The 15,624-nt window shown below is 47.2% G+C and overlaps 2 protein-coding genes across 2 annotated transcripts in view; one reads left to right on the forward strand and one right to left on the reverse strand.

The window, feature by feature from the left end:
* LOC128892828 (uncharacterized protein DDB_G0284459-like) overlaps positions 1-11,629 on the forward strand; it is a 17,253-nt gene extending 5,624 nt beyond the window's left edge. The window contains exons 3-10 of the mRNA XM_054153392.1: positions 2,362-2,662; positions 6,797-7,412; positions 7,910-8,368; positions 8,455-8,763; positions 8,840-9,259; positions 9,893-10,249; positions 10,334-10,800; positions 11,308-11,629. Coding sequence (XP_054009367.1) covers positions 2,382-2,662; positions 6,797-7,412; positions 7,910-8,368; positions 8,455-8,763; positions 8,840-9,259; positions 9,893-10,249; positions 10,334-10,800; positions 11,308-11,629 — 3,231 coding nt within the window. The 5' untranslated portion in view covers positions 2,362-2,381. The remainder of the gene's footprint in view (positions 1-2,361; positions 2,663-6,796; positions 7,413-7,909; positions 8,369-8,454; positions 8,764-8,839; positions 9,260-9,892; positions 10,250-10,333; positions 10,801-11,307) is intronic.
* A 1,217-nt stretch (positions 11,630-12,846) lies between these two features.
* Positions 12,847-15,503, reverse strand: LOC128892829 (uncharacterized). The gene is made up of 3 exons (XM_054153393.1): positions 15,479-15,503; positions 14,470-14,902; positions 12,847-13,840 (listed from the first exon to the last, which is right to left on the reverse strand). The coding sequence occupies exons 1-3, from the start codon at positions 15,501-15,503 to the stop codon at positions 12,847-12,849; spliced, it is 1,452 nt and encodes a 483-aa protein (XP_054009368.1).
* Between the last annotated feature and the right edge of the window lie 121 nt (positions 15,504-15,624).

The raw sequence follows: 15,624 nt of genomic DNA on the forward strand, positions 1-15,624 counted from the left end.
TTAATATCTCCTCAACGAAGCCTCGGACAACATTTTCGCCAAGGAAAAAGTTGTTTCAAATCACCTCCCGAACCACACTTTTCAAGGTGTTGCAATATTTTTGGGACACCCTGTATATTGTTTGCGATATTAAATTATAACGATCTAATTTTCGAACGAAGAGCTGCGTTCATCTTTTATCCGACACTTGTATCTATAGAAGAATTTCGTCCACCTCCACCCGAGGCGTCGAACTTGGTGTTTACATTGTATATAGCTCGAGTCGCAACCCGAGAACCTCCCCGCCCCCCCATCCCTCTCCCTTCCGCGCCTCTACCCCCCACTTCCTGAGTTTAGAGCGATAAGAACGTTTCTGTCTCGGAAGAGATGCACTCAGCCAGCAGCAGTATCTAACAGAAGACTGATGAGCAAAGACCCGGTTCAGAACAGATTTACCGCTAAAAAAGTACAAATACGATGTCTAGCGCGAAGCAATAACTCGAAACACGAATTTCCTCCGATGCGGCGAACGTCGCTTGCAATCGGAGGAATTTTGTGTATTGTAGCTCCTTAGACGCTGAAACCGACGAAAGACGGAAATAACTCTGGAATCTCAGAAGCGTTCGAGGGATTATACACGTTGATACGAAATGATATGATATATGACGTTTAATATGCGTGGAATGTTTATAATACATTAGCGATGCATATGCGAAATGTAAAACAATTCTTGGCGGGCTTGAAGAGAATTGGAAGATCGGTATTAAAGATTAATTTCTATGCCTAATACGGAATGTCACGAACGCAAAATTATCTCCAAACACCGACTCGTGATAAAAATGATCAGTGTTTTGCAGACGAGCCTCTTTCGTCGCGCACGCGTATCGTCCCGTACGTACGGCTTGTTTTATAAATAAAATTATATTTTCACCACGCGTTGCATCGTGCTCCAAAGGTTGTCGCGAATAGTGAAACAAGTAGCCACGCGGCATCCCTTTTCCACGCGAACAAAGCGCTTCGCTGGCGCCATTTTTAACGCGCAGGCGTGAAAAGCGACTCGTCCGATAAGACCGAACGCGGAATACATACAGAGCGAACAAGATAAAGCAATAGGAGTCTCGGTCTACCTGCGCTGCGTGGCGGTCGACAACCGAGAGCGATTCTTAGTTCATACAGGGATTCCTTTCTTGTACTTCAAAAAATATTGCACGTTATATTAGCTTATCCCAAAAGTTTCTTTCGTAATTTATTACACTGCCAATTATTACACTGTCGATTATTTTGTGTGTCAGTGTTTATACAAATAGACAATCTAATTTCTCAGATGTTGATGTTGTCACAGTAACGGAGTCGTATACAATTCAATAATGTAACATTAGACATCAAATATTGTGTATGTATTAATTATTAATCAAACGAAAGAAACTTTTGGGACAACCTAATATACAGGGTGTCTCAAAAATGTTGTAACTCCTTGAAAGAGGTGATTCGGGAGGTGATTTGAAACAACTTTTTCCTTAGCGAGAATGTTGTCCGAGGCTTCGTTGTGGAGATATTAACGAAAAACGTCGACCAATCAGAGCGCGCGTATACCGTTGGAGCGGCCGTGGTAGGCGTGGCTACGCGCTAGGCGGCCGTGCACATACGCTACCGCGAGCGCTCCATCGGCATACTCGCGCTCTGATTGGTCACTGCATTTCGTTAATATCTCCTCAACGAAGCCTCGGACAACATTTTCGCTACAGAAAAAGTTGTTTCAAATCACCTCCCGGACCACCTATTTCAAGATGTTACAACATTTTTGGGACACCCTGTATATACATGGTGGAGGTGATTTGAAACAACTTTTTCCTTAGCGAAAATGTTGTCCGAGGCTTCGTTCAGGAGATATGGAGTGGAAAACTCCGGACCAATCAGAGCGCGAGGATGCCGGTGCAGCGCCCACGGCAGCGTATGAACGCGACCGCCTAGCGCGTAGTCACGCCTACCGCGGCGGCTCCACCGGCATCCTCGCGCTCTGATTGGTCGGGGTTCTCTATTAATATCTCCTCAACGAAGCCTCGGACAACATTTTCGCCAAGGAAAAAGTTGTTTCAAATCACCTCCCGAACCACCTCTTTCAATGTGTTGCAACACTTTTGGGACACCCTGTATAACTATACGGTAATGGTAACTCTTTCGGACCCGACGCGCGACCATCGATGCGCGACCATTGCTTTACGTTTAAACTTGGTGCGTTCTCCGAGAATCGTTCCGAGTGAGAACGGCGCGAAAATTGTTCGTTGTAAATTGAGTTTCGAGCGGTGGGTCCGAAAGGGTTGAGACTCGAGGAGGGAAAGCACAAAGGAAGCGACGAATGAATTTTTACGGGACTTGTTTCAGTACACAATGCGCTAGGGGTGATGGAGACAGTGGGCAAGCAAGTCCAGGTAGTGAGCGGACTGGGGGTGGGGGGTCCGGTGGGTCCTGTGGGTCCAGTGGGGGCAGATTTGCATCACCATCATCATCCTCACCCCCACTCTCATCCTCCGCACCCACACGCCCACCCCCACGGTCATCCTCACGGGTCCCATGGCCACTCACTCGTCAGCGTAACGTCGACCCCTGGTAGGGGTCAGCCGCAACCACCGGTCTCGCATAACCAGCATTTACCCGCGAGATCTACTCCAGTACAGCTGCACAGGTAAGCTTGTACGTGTGTTCGCTATCGCGATTCGCCTTTGCATGACTGTGTATATATATAGGATGTTGTAATTAAAAGCGGCCACGTATTTCCCTCTTGCTCCAAGAACGAGTCACCGCGTCCTTTAAACAGGGAACAATCTTCGAGATGATGCATAATCACGGAACATTTTATTTAAAGAATATATTTCATTTTAATTGCCACGAGTATCAGGTGTACTGGAAGGTAACGTCGTTTGTGCAATTTTAAATACTTGTTTATCGCTCGTCGGCTCGTTGATTTTTATCGATATGGAAAAAAATTTGAAAATTTGCACACTAGATGGCAAAAGATTCATAGGGAAGTTATTGTATTTCACCCTAGAACGAAAAATCGATTTTTTACCAGATCTCCGTGCTTCAAAGTCATTCGAGTCATTTTAGCCTATTTTTAACAAATTGTTCAATTGTTCACATAAATATAAATATATGAATATATAAATATATGAATTAAGCGAGCAACAATAACTAGCTAGTTAAAAATTTGTTTGAATTCAATGTAAAAGAAACGACATTGCTTTCCAGTCTGCCTAATAAATTTGCCGTACATAAAAATCAACAAAGGCAATCAACGAACCATCGAATAGATTCAGCCCATAATTAAAAAATAGACCAAAAAAAAAAAAAATACACCAAACATGTCACGTTGCACCCCTGCAACTTCAACGTGATATCACATAATTCTTCGACCGGTGAATCACACAGCCCGTATCTTTTTACGTCTGCACGTCAAATAATTGTTATCTCCGCAATTACGAGATTTCATATCGCGTAGGCGTAATTCTCCTATCGCCTCGGCTTCAGGAAAACGTATCGAGAGAAAAAGAAAAGATTCCGTGAACCGTAAGGTGACTGCTGCGTCACGTGACACGCACTCGACGATAACAGCGTGTCTCCAAGTAATTCGAAACTCGATTCAAAACTCGCGCTCCTATTTCTAGTAACGTAACGATAACCGTGTCGCCGCCTTTATTATGGCAAGCCTCGTATGCAGACCATATCTTGGACCATATCTTTTTTTTTTTTTTTTTTCTATAAATTAAAAAGAAATACTCGATAATAAATGTTTATTGTTTTCGTAATTGGAAATGGTTGCAATATTTTTAACCGATAGTACTAGTCCTAGTTTCATCGCTGTTACTCCAGCCAATCATCGTGACGTATAAAAGGCAAACAAAGAACCTTTATTTATTCAGTACACCGATACTTACATACATTGAATACAGGGTGCCTGATACATTAAATACGTTTACAAATGAGTTCTAGTTTCGCAAATTCGTGACACGCGGCGTGCGAAGGATTGAAATTGGCGCGTATACACGTTCAGCGTGCTGCGCATGCGCACTCCCGATTTCGCCACTACTGCTACCTGTCGATCCTAACCTCAAACGTCAACGTGCAACGTTGATTTTTAACCTCGCAAAGTTTACATTTAGCATTTATAGTTAACTGAGATATGTACATCAGCGGTCGCGTACCGTATCCAAATCGAAATACGAAAGTGCTCCTGTGATTTCTGGAAACGCGATGTTCCAGATGCGCGAATGGAGAATGTACATGGACAGGAAAGGTTCCTTTGAAACCCGAGATTGTTCGTTTACGCGATGAAGTAAGTCCACTTGGTTTTGTTCCTTGTTCTATGTACACGTAATGTACATAATTTGTTTATTATTCCTTGTATCTGTGAAGCTCGTGTTTCTTATCGGTACGAAAGATTCGTGGCTTTATTTACATTCGAGCTAACAAGATTTCTTGTGTATTTCACCCGCTCCGGTCGTCGGACCGAAATTGTATCGAAAGATTCGTGTTTACCTAGTTACCCGAGAAAGTGTGTCTCGACTTGTCGTGCCTCGACGCCCGTACCTTACGTTCTGCTAACGAATCCTAATTCGCGTTCCTAGAATGTAGCCCGCGACGACTGCCGTCGTAGGTGTAAAGTGTGGGTGAAATAATTGATCGAACGCGGGAAAATGTTAGGTTAGGTTCGACATGAGGAACGTACAAACGAAGGGAGCAACGTTACATGTACGTTTCGTGCGTGTACTATACGGGACGCGATGTTTCGTTTCAAGATTAACGAACTCTATACAAAGGGTGGGAACGGAATAATTAATGGAAAATTAAAAACGACCGTCCTCCATTATTCTTTTTCGAAACAATGGTCGACTTTGATGCCTTCCCGGATTAATTTATCCGATATATTCCTCGTAATCACGAAGTTTGAACCGTTACGTTTCCTTAGCGTCGAATTCTGAACGTATGTTTCGATTGATGAAAAACCAGAATAAATCTAGGGACTTGTGGAACGAGGAAAGAGAAAGCTAGTAGGTCGCACTGCGGCGAATGAAAGATGGCAGCGACGACGGAAATGCACAGCTCTTTTCGATAAGTTTAAATAGGATTCGGTACAGGTAATAATAACGCGGTTGACAACGTTTCGTAGAATTTGAATTGGAATTTGTTCAAATTAAGATACAAAATTCTCGTTATTTCCTAGACGCTGACGGTGTTAATTTCATATAGTTACTTTTTGTTTAGAGGTAAGGAAGGAGGTAACGGAATCCGTCGTGGTTAAATGCGCGCAGAGGCGTATGCACATTTGCACGTGCATACCGTGTTATCATTCTCTTTGTGACCTATGTACGTACATAACGTTGTATCGCATGCGTGTCATTCATAAAAGGGAAAAAGAGTAGGTGATATATGGTAGGGAGAAGATTTTAGAAGTGGGAGGAGGGGGTCACTGACCGTTACATCATCGGGAACTCATAATCTAGGGAAATTCACAAGACGGTGAAACGTTTGTAATGCTAGATTCGAACACGGTAAAAATAAACTTGTAATTAACGCCGCTAACACGCGCAATACCGTTACATCTCGGTAAACACTCGTTCTCGATCCAAGTTGATTCCTTTAATCAGACATGGGCAAAACCCTAGGCTTCGAATAGATCCGAAGTTTGCTGGTATGTTTGTCTCGTTTCGTTCTTTGGAAAATGTTGAAAGAGGAAAGGAGACAGACGTAGCCTAGGGTTTCGCCCATAGGGGAATCTGAATGTTATCATCGATGGCTGTTTGTTGTCGAACAATCCGTTATCAGTTTTCAAAAATCGATAGAACGCAAAGTGTTTGTCGTAATAGTTCTCGATAAAAATAGTTCTCGATAAAAATATTTCTCGATAAAAATAGTTCTCAATAAAGATAGTTTACAATAAAAATTCCAAAGGTTTCGAAAAATAAGTATTTCACCAGTTGCGTAACATTTGCTAAATTTTGTCCAATGTCTAAACATGTACTTTGCAGTTTAGTTTTGCAATGCCGTTTCGTTATGTAATATATACTCGAAGATGGTTGAAAAATGCCGATATCGCGTCGAACGTGAATATTATCACAGAGCACGTTAGCAGACATTCCGAACGAGTGCGTACGAAACGTCGCGTTAAGAATGAAATTAGTCTGCGAAGAAAAGGTGTACGAGCGTAAAACGAGCCAACACCGAGTAATCCTACGTCGCGTTCCCCTGGTAAATAACGCCGCCAGAAACTCTCGGGCAGACCTCGACGAATGTGCGGCGATCCGGCAACCTCGCGACAGCAACGTCGCCTTACGAAAGCAGACACAGGCACATTCACCCTTTGTGATGTTCGACGCATGCGCAGTCGTTCGACGCAGCCTAGGTACCGATGCACCGGCACGCGGAACCATGATCCGTGCTATACTGCGACACCGCATATCGTTATATCCTACAGCGCACGCGCACCGTATTTTGCCACATGTGACAAACTATATAATCATATTTTTACCGCGCGACGCGATTGGTTGCTCGATCATCGCCGTCGGCTTTCGTATGCGCTCGTCTCGTATTATTTTTCTACCACGATCGAATTGTGGCGTGGCACAATTTTTCTATTTTTTTGTCCTAGAAGATGGGACGAAGTGTAGACGAAGAGTTGGGAGGATTTTTTGAATGAAACTTTATGTAAAATTATCGGTGTGCCGTTGTGACGGCCCTGAGTTGACACGTGACAGAGCAAAGGGTACTAAAGTTTCTCCGGTTTGATTCGACGGGAATCGATAACGCTCCGTAATGATTTCAGATCAGCGCAAAGTTACGTGAACATCAAGAGCAGTAGCCCCGTCTCCCCGAGAACGGTAGGAGCAGGCGTGACGTACGTCCAGGGTGGTGCGGCTGCATCTTCGGCGGCGGCCGCGGCAGCAGCAGCAGCGGCGGCAGGGACGGCTGGAAGTGGGTCTGCTGGGGGCCCTTCGATCAGCGGTGGCGGCGGTGGCGTTGGCAGCACTGGTGGCGGGAACAGCGGTACCGGAGTCGTAGGGGCTGGAGCTGGTGGTGGAGCCGTGTCGAACGTGCCGCCACCCGGAAGCGGGAACAGCAGCGGTACCGGTAACAGCGGCGCGGGTGGCACGAGTGGCGGGAATACCGGCACGGTGGGTGGCGCACCAGGAGGCTACGTTACCGTACCCATGGCTGGTGGTCTACGGTACATGCATCCGTACCCACCGACGCCAACCTCGGCGTCGGTACCATCCGTAGCTACGGTGGTCACGTCGGCCTCGTCGGCGTCGACTCCCGTACCAGTTCCAACGCCCGCGGCCGCGCCTGTAAATCCACCCACGGTCAGTCAAACGCCACCACCGTCGCTCTCGGGAACTGCTTACGCCGCAAGAGATGCATATCGCAGCGCCACCACGAACGTAGGTATTCCCTATTCGAGTCGAACTCGATGATTTACCCTTTGCACGCGGATGTACCATCCGAGGGAACCTACCCTTCGCCCTCTGGTTCCTCTATTCCTCGCTTACCGACCGGTAGCTTATTAACCGACCTTTTTTTACCGTCTATACTTTACCGTTTATACTTTATCGTCTATTACACCGAGATGGCATCCGCATGCTCCTATCGCGATACGAGAATAGCAGGGGAGGAAAAAGGGAAAGAGTAAAAGCAGATATTCCGGTCGGAATTCGAGTGCAACAAATGCACGACGTTCTGGATGTATTGATAGCGCACCGCCGTCTGCTCTTTTGAACGGGGTCATCGATTTTCTTGAAATAGGTTCACGTCGAGAAGGTTAGGCAAGATAAATTGAATCATACGCGCGAGAAAAGAAAGAAACCGTAAGGAGGAGAGAGAGAGAGAGTGTGTAGACGAAGGATAGATTTTTAAACGGATGTATGTTGTTTTTTTTCAGGTGAACGAGAGGATCGCCATCAGCGTGAGCAGCAGTCCTCTGTCGCAGATAGGAGTTGGCGTTGGAGTAGTTACAGCCGAGTATGCGTTGAATAGCGGTATAGGTAGCGGCATGGTCGGTGGAAGAGGGGACAGACCGAGGATATCTCTTTTACCACCTGCCTCGGTGACGCCGACACCTTCGCCAACGGCGCCAGACTATCAGCATGTGTCTAGTGGAAGAAATTCACGAATAGGACTCATGCCCGTCCAGCCGGATCAGTATTGCAGCCGCGCGGCCGTTGAGATGGCCAACATGCAGGAGGCGCCGCCCTTTAAAAAGATACGCTTGGTACAACCGACTCAAGTTCAACTGCAGTCCCAATCGCAGTCTCGCTGTCAGAGCCTGTCACCTGCCGACCCCTGCGTGAAACAAGAACACGTGGTGCAATTGCAGCAACCACTTAGGATAGACACTAGGGTGGGTTTAATTGGGAGACATTCCGTTAGTAACTAAGATCCTGGATGATTTGCATTCGACGGTATTATATGATATATTGTTGCTAGGAGCAGCCCGCTGCAGGTGCGTATACGCCGCAGACAGAAGCGATTTCGCCCACGCTCCCGGAACCGAACACGCAGGAGGACGCGCAGTTCCGGAGTACGAAGGACGATCTTTTGCAACAGATCGCCAAGGTCGATAGGGAGATCGCGAAGAGAGAGTCTCAAATAAACAAGCTGCGGAAGAAGCTGAAGGAATTGGAAGAAACGGCGAACAAGCCTCTGGAAGCCAGCGGGCTTAAACGACAGGTTGAGGAACAGTCTCAACAACCAAAGCATCAGTCTCTGGCACAAAAAATTTATGCTGATAATAGGGTAAGATGCTGGTAACGAAATCGTCATGATGACAATTCGGTGGGCACGTTTCGTTGAACTATAACTTTGATTACAGAGAAAGGCGGAAGAAGCTCACAGACTCCTCGAGAGGCTGGGTCCAAAAGTGGAATTGCCTTTGTACAATCAGCCGTCGGATACAAGCGTGTACCAAGAAAATCGATCGAAGCATCAAACGTGTATGAGAGCGAGGCTTATAGCGAGGCTTCGACGGGAGCACGCTGAACGCGCGTCTCTTCATCGGCAGCAGTCGCAAACGTACGCCATCTTGGTGCAGGAATGGCACCGTAAAGTGGAGCGATTGGAGGCAACGCAAAAGCGAAAGTCGAAAGAAGCGAAGAATCGCGAGTTCTTCGAGAAGGTGTTCCCGGAATTGCGAAAACAGAGGGAAGACAAGGAACGTTTCAACAGAGTCGGTGCTCGTATCAAGAGTGAAGCCGATCTAGAAGAAATTATGGACGGCCTTCAAGAGCAAGAGGCAATACCATTTTATAACCATAATTGGCCTGGTTTTTCCACCGAACGGTTGATGCGCGTATCAAGTATTCTCAACGCGCTGTAAATGCTGATATACGTATGTTTCTAAAAAAGAAAAAAAAAAAGAAAAAGGACAATGTTGCATAGCAAAATGAAATTTTGTTTAGACATCTGAAAAGTGGACATTTATTTCCGTACAATGTTCTCTTACGATTCTTTGGCAAAAATCGTTACTTTTTATCTCTTGCATTATTCTTTGATATTTCATATTTAAAATAAGCATCGTTGAAACTTCCATTTGATTCCATTGCTGCATGATTAATTTAATTCTGTCTCTTTTCTTCAATTTGCATTCTGCATCGTCAGAATTGCAAATAAAAACTCACACACGACGATATGTATGTCAATATTAATATCCATTTGGTTATCTATCGTACACGGCACAGCATTCAGTGTATACCTTATTCGTATTTAAAAGTCTAACCTAACGTGACTCGATTCGGATCAGCTTCGATATACGTATGAAAAGTTTCTACGGTGTAAACTAGGCCAATATGCCGATTAATTTTCTGACATTCTTTTAACGTTCTTTTAACATTCTTCTTTTAACATTCTTTTATGGTTATTTTTCCAGATGGAAGACAAGAAGATGCGTTCGTATGCGGTGATACCTCCTTTGTTGTTGGATACGAAGCAAAGACGAATCGCGTTTCAGAATCGAAACGGGCTGCTTCAGCCGGAGGAATTGGAGGCTCTTCACAGCGAACGGAAGTTGATCAACGTATGGAGTTCCGTGGAGCACGAATTGTTTAAGGAAAAATATTTACAACATCCTAAAAACTTTGGAACGATAGCTCAATCGTTAGAACATAAGTCCGTTCCAGATTGCGTGCATCATTACTACCTCACTAAAAAAGCAGAGAATTATAAGCAGCTATTGCGGAAATCGCGGCAACGAACACGTAGCTCTCGGAACAATCCTAACAATAAAGTAAGTTTATACTTGCTGTTTCGAATAGAAAATCGTCGACATACATCTGGTATACAAATTCACGTTTCACTTGGCTTGCTTCAGGTAAATAACACCAGTTCGAGTATCGGACCTATAGACATTTTAACTACGGGTGTCACGACGAGGTTGCAACGCGAACAACAGCAGAAGACGCAAGAAAATCCTCAAAGTAATTCGGCGGCAACGTCGACTACAACTACAACGACAACCACGACAACGTCGTCCGGCGTGTCGACAGCTGTTGCGACGACAATAGCAACCACTTCAACGACTCCTTTAAGTTCGACAACGTCGAGTACATGTTTAACGTCAACGGAATCGGTGATAACGTCCACGACAGCTACAACGACGTCCGTACTGAGCACCACGACGTCGTGCGTCACACCGTCGTCGTCTACGACAACGACAAACACCAAGGATACCAAGGAACTGATCAAAGACATCAAAGTGGAACCCAAGGAGCCGCATATTAAAGTGGAAATTAAGGAGGAACCGCAGGAAACAGTATCGGGAAAAGATGTTAAAGTAATGTACGTAACGTATCTTTTTTTTTTTTTTTTTTTTTTATTATTATTAACGTTTCCAATTACATTAGTTGAAACGACGCGAAGCAACGATAGCCCGTGATTCTTGAAAAAGGAAAATAAATTGTTGGAGCGCAGGCAGGGGATTGGATTGGAAGGGACGAGGCGGCGAGTGATGGTGGGGGTAGGGTGAAATAGAATGGGCTGGCGAAACGGGGTTCGCGGGGGACCGTGGGATAGTTATTAGCAGATTGTAATGCTAATCAATGGTTTGCTGGTTAGTGGATTAAGTTTACCTAGGCGTTCATCATCGAAATTGAGTTGATCGTTGAAAATCTGATTCCGAACCGCGTGAAATCCGGGAAGTTGACTCTTCTCGTTTCTGTAGAAATGATATGCAGATTAAAAATTGAGCGTATTACCGGCTCGTGCGAAAGTTGTTTGCGTAATTGTCGTTATTGGAATGTAACAAAATTACCGACGTAATTTTCTCTTGTTTGACTGTCGTTGCAGAATCGATGGGAAGAGCACGTTGTCGTCGTTGTCGTCGTCGTCGTCGTCGTCGTCGTCGTCGTCGTCGGTGAACACCAACGCGACCAACGCCACGACGATACAGTCGGATTTCAAAGACTCCAACAAAAAGAAATCGAGCTGCAGAGAGGCAAACAGCAGCGGCGTTGCTGGCGTCGGAGCTGCCAGCAGAATAAAGGAGAAGAAAAAAGATAATCACGCCACTCCTATGGAAACCAGCGACGAGGAGGCTCAGTCGATGGACACCATCGGTGAGTTTTGTAAAATAGATAACTATTTCACGTATTTGCTTCGCTCGACTTGACAAACAAGCAAGTCTGATCACTCGAATATTTAATACTGTTCGGTTTAATAAGTGAAAAATGTTTCAATCTTTTTTCAAACATAGTCGAAGGGATCCTATTAACGTAACTGTTCGTTGCTTAGGCTTTAAACAATTTTCTGGGTGAAAATACTTGGTCAGAGAATTTCTGAAATATCTCACCTTCGTTTCTGAAATGTCTCACCTTCGTTTCTGAAATATCTATTCGCAGTTTTGTGTGGTTGTAAAAGGTGTCTCGGTCGGAGATAAACAGGATTTGCTTTTATTGTAACAACGGACCATCGTTTGAGTTAATTTTTATTTAATCTGTAGCGGATAGTCGCTTTGTATTTTGAATTTTGTCGATCTCCGTTATCGGTACTCCATTTTGCATGTTTCGACGCGTTTCTAGATTAACTCGGTAAGTAATTACAGAAATTAACGTAGTCGTTGATCGAACGTGTGCCGTACCGTGCCGCACTTCGATACAAATTCATCGTGCGATTCAGGGTCGCTCCTATAATTTGTCTACACTTTTCATGGAGAGCGTAACGAATTGTGCCGGAAATTAATCGCTCTTAATAATCGACGAGGACGAAATATTAGCAGTAGTAGCAGCGACTATGCGTGTATTCGTTAAAAATTACGTAGAAATTTCAATCACGCTGACGAGACGTCGCGAACGATAGTAAAAATGATATCACAACAAAACAACAACAAAATTTATCCAAGGTATTTATTATTTCGTGTATTCTAAAAACTGAACTTTTCGGTAGACTTATACGATAGAGATATATATATATATATACGAACGAACGAGAGACAAAGCGTGAACGAGAACTAGCCCGACGGATAGGTGTCGGACTGGTAGTCCGGGGGTCCCGAGTTCGAGTCCCGGCCACCTCGGTTTTCGGTACAGGTGTTTTTTTCTTCAAATCCTATTTCCTGCCTACGCAACAGCCTTCGAATGATTCAGAATCGATCACTTTACGCAGAAAAAAAAACACCGTTTCGGTTCGTTGCACTTTAATTACTCGAATTTCACTAAAATATATTTCAATGGTTGGAATCACGACTCTGCAAGTGGGTTGAATCGTCGACAGAGCAGAGTCCTTCTCTTGATCGGTGTGTGTCTCCTCCACGGCCCGAGAGTGTACGACCTTGTTACGACCTTGTAGGACTTTGTACGGTCGCGAAACTTTGAGAGAAAGATGTATTCCTTATTTCCTGTCGTTGGTGATCGAAGTGGCCTCTCGGTCGTCGGCTGGCGCGTTGGTGTCCTCGGCTCGCTGCCTCTCCTCCGCGTTGGCGTGACAGAGCTTCCTGTGTTTGTGGACGAAGTAGTAGCTAGGGAACTTGCAGCCGCAGATCTTGCAGGGATAGTACTGAACGTTCAGGTCCAGCAGCCGCACCTCCCTTCTGGCGCGCCGCACGTCCTGGCGTTGCGTGTTGTTCCCCGGCGACTCGTTGAGCCTGGTGGGCAGCAGGTGCCTCTTGGTGTGCTTCCTGTAGCAGTACTGAGATTTGAAGGTGTGCCTGCAGTAGCTGCAGGTGTAGCTCTCGGTGCCGGTGTTGGCCTCGGTGCCGGACTCTGCGGGGTCACCGGCCATCCTGGCGGCCTGAGGTCTCCCGTTCTCGTCGTTCTCGGGCTCGAAGCACGACCTCTGGACACGTTGTTGTTGCGCCGGGTTGGAGTAATTCTCGTTGAGAACGCGGTGGAACTTGACCGGTCCGTCGCAGCAGGCCACGTCGTACACCACCGACGACACGCCGCTGGAAGAGCTCTCTCCTCCTCGGCCTCTCCTCTTGGACGACTTGGCTCGATCGTTCTCCGCGACGGACAGGACCTCCACGCTCCTCTCGCGACGCTGGCTCGCGATAGCAGGCGACACCCGACCGACAGCCTCCGAATTACCCGTCTCGTGGTCCAGCTCCTCCTTGTACCGTCTCCCGCCATCCCGGACCTGCTGCTCGGACTTCTTGCTCCGGCAGGAGGGCACCGACGACTGTGACGCGGAGGACGGCGTCGGCGAGACCGAAGGCGTCGGCGACGGCGCCCTCCCAGCGAAACCTGTAAACGCTGCAGCGACGAACGGCAGCGAGCCCGAGGACCTCTTCCCGTTCTCCGGCGACCTCTGCTTAGCCTCTCTCGGCACGCTCGATTGCGACTTCGGGCTCCTCTCCACCTGGAACGCCGCCGGCGACGGAGCCTTGCTGTTGGCAAAAGAGCAGCGGAGGCTGGTTAGAGGTGGCGAACGGAGGCGCTGCCAACATCGAAGAGGAAAGAAACGTTGTTTCTAGAGCCGCGCTATCATCGGTGGTATTGAAGTGACAAGGAGGCCTTCTCAAGGCAAACGCTCGCACAGAGAACCCGAGGTACGGAGGCACGGAGTTCTGAGGCACGGAGTTCCGGAGGTACGGAGTTCCAGAGGTACGGAGGCACGGAGTTCTGAGGTACGGAGTTACGGAGGTACGGAGTTACGGAGAACTCTTGGAGCAAATGGAGCATTTAGTTGGAAGAGGCTCGCACAGAGAATCCGAGGAACGGAGGTACGGAGTTACGGAGAACTCTTGGAGCGAATGAAGCATAGAGTTGGAAGAGGCTCGCACAGAGAACCCGAGGAACGGAGCACTCTTGAAACAAATGGAGCATTCGGTAGGAAGAGGAGCCGGGAGTGTTTGTCACCGAAGCACGAGACGTGGTCTCAAGCGACACGCGGATAATCTGAAAGATATTAAGCGTACGGTCTATTAAGCGTACGGTTTATTAAGCGTACGGTCTACTAATCGTGCGCTCTATCCACCGCATTTATTCGCTCGCCGAGACTACCTAGCATTCGCACCTATACCGGGCGGAGGTTTGCGTCTCCTGGACGCTGCAAGTAGGCGCGACCGTGACGCCGAGTGGGACGGTGGATTGCAGGAGGACGGACGGCTGCAGCTGAGGCTGCAGGTGAGGTATGCCGATGGGCGCTGGCGCGGCAGGCGGGTAGAGGGACGTCGCGGGAGGCCAGCAGATGCCGGGATCTATCATGAGCCGGTTGGGTATCGGCCTCAGGATGCTCCCGGACCCCGGTGTCGACATCAGCGTCGAGGCGGGTCCCATCGGTAGAGGCGGCGGACCTCTCAGCCGCAGCAGGGCCGCTCTGCACTGCTCCAGAGCTCCCGGCATGTGCAACAGATGCGTAGCCAGCAGCACGCTGTAGACGTTGTCCAACGTCACCTCCAACCGCCCGGTGTACATGTAGTTCAACAGAGGCGCGAACGCCTCGCCACCTGCAACGAGACAAGCCTTTGTCACTCCTCACGCACTTACTCTCTCCAAGGAACTCGTTCCGAACCGGACAGCTGCTTCGTTCTTCAAACGGCTGCGCTGTTATATTAAGCGTACGGCCACCGAGCGCGACGAGGCTGTCGTACCTTGAAGAACGACAGAACGCTCTCGCGTGGCAACATCGAACGTGTATGTACAACTAACGCGAGGGGAGGTATATGAAGCGTGCTCGCGGAAGAATTCGCGGGAGAATTCACGGGAGAATTCGCGGGAGAATTCGCGGGCTATGGACAGAGAAATCCTGGCGCGCGTTTCTGTCCTCGATGCACAGTTCGGTCGAAGTCTTTCGTGTCGGAAAGATGCTTTTGCGTTTCCATGGGCCTCTGTGTCGAATCTCTCGGCGCGTCGGGTCTCCAGGTGCGTCGGATCTCCAGGTGCGTCGGATCCGTGTCGTTTATTTTCGAGACTGTCATTCTTCGTTTTCGCTTCGACACTTTACCGGCTCAGAGACACAGAGTTGAATCCGAGAGGGAATCTTGGACAGCATCCAGTCTAGGCAGACGGTAGCTTCTCCGTACCGTTACTGGGTACGTCGAAAGCCATGTTTTCGGACACTGAACAGGTTCCTAGGCAACCATCGACACGGTAAATGAATTCGAATAGCTGAATACTGGATTTATATATATATAAATATAAATATATATATATATATATATATATATAT

This window comes from Hylaeus anthracinus, unplaced genomic scaffold, assembly GCF_026225885.1.
Source record: "Hylaeus anthracinus isolate JK02 unplaced genomic scaffold, UHH_iyHylAnth1.0_haploid 18983, whole genome shotgun sequence".
In the NCBI taxonomy this organism is placed as follows: domain Eukaryota; kingdom Metazoa; phylum Arthropoda; class Insecta; order Hymenoptera; family Colletidae; genus Hylaeus; species Hylaeus anthracinus.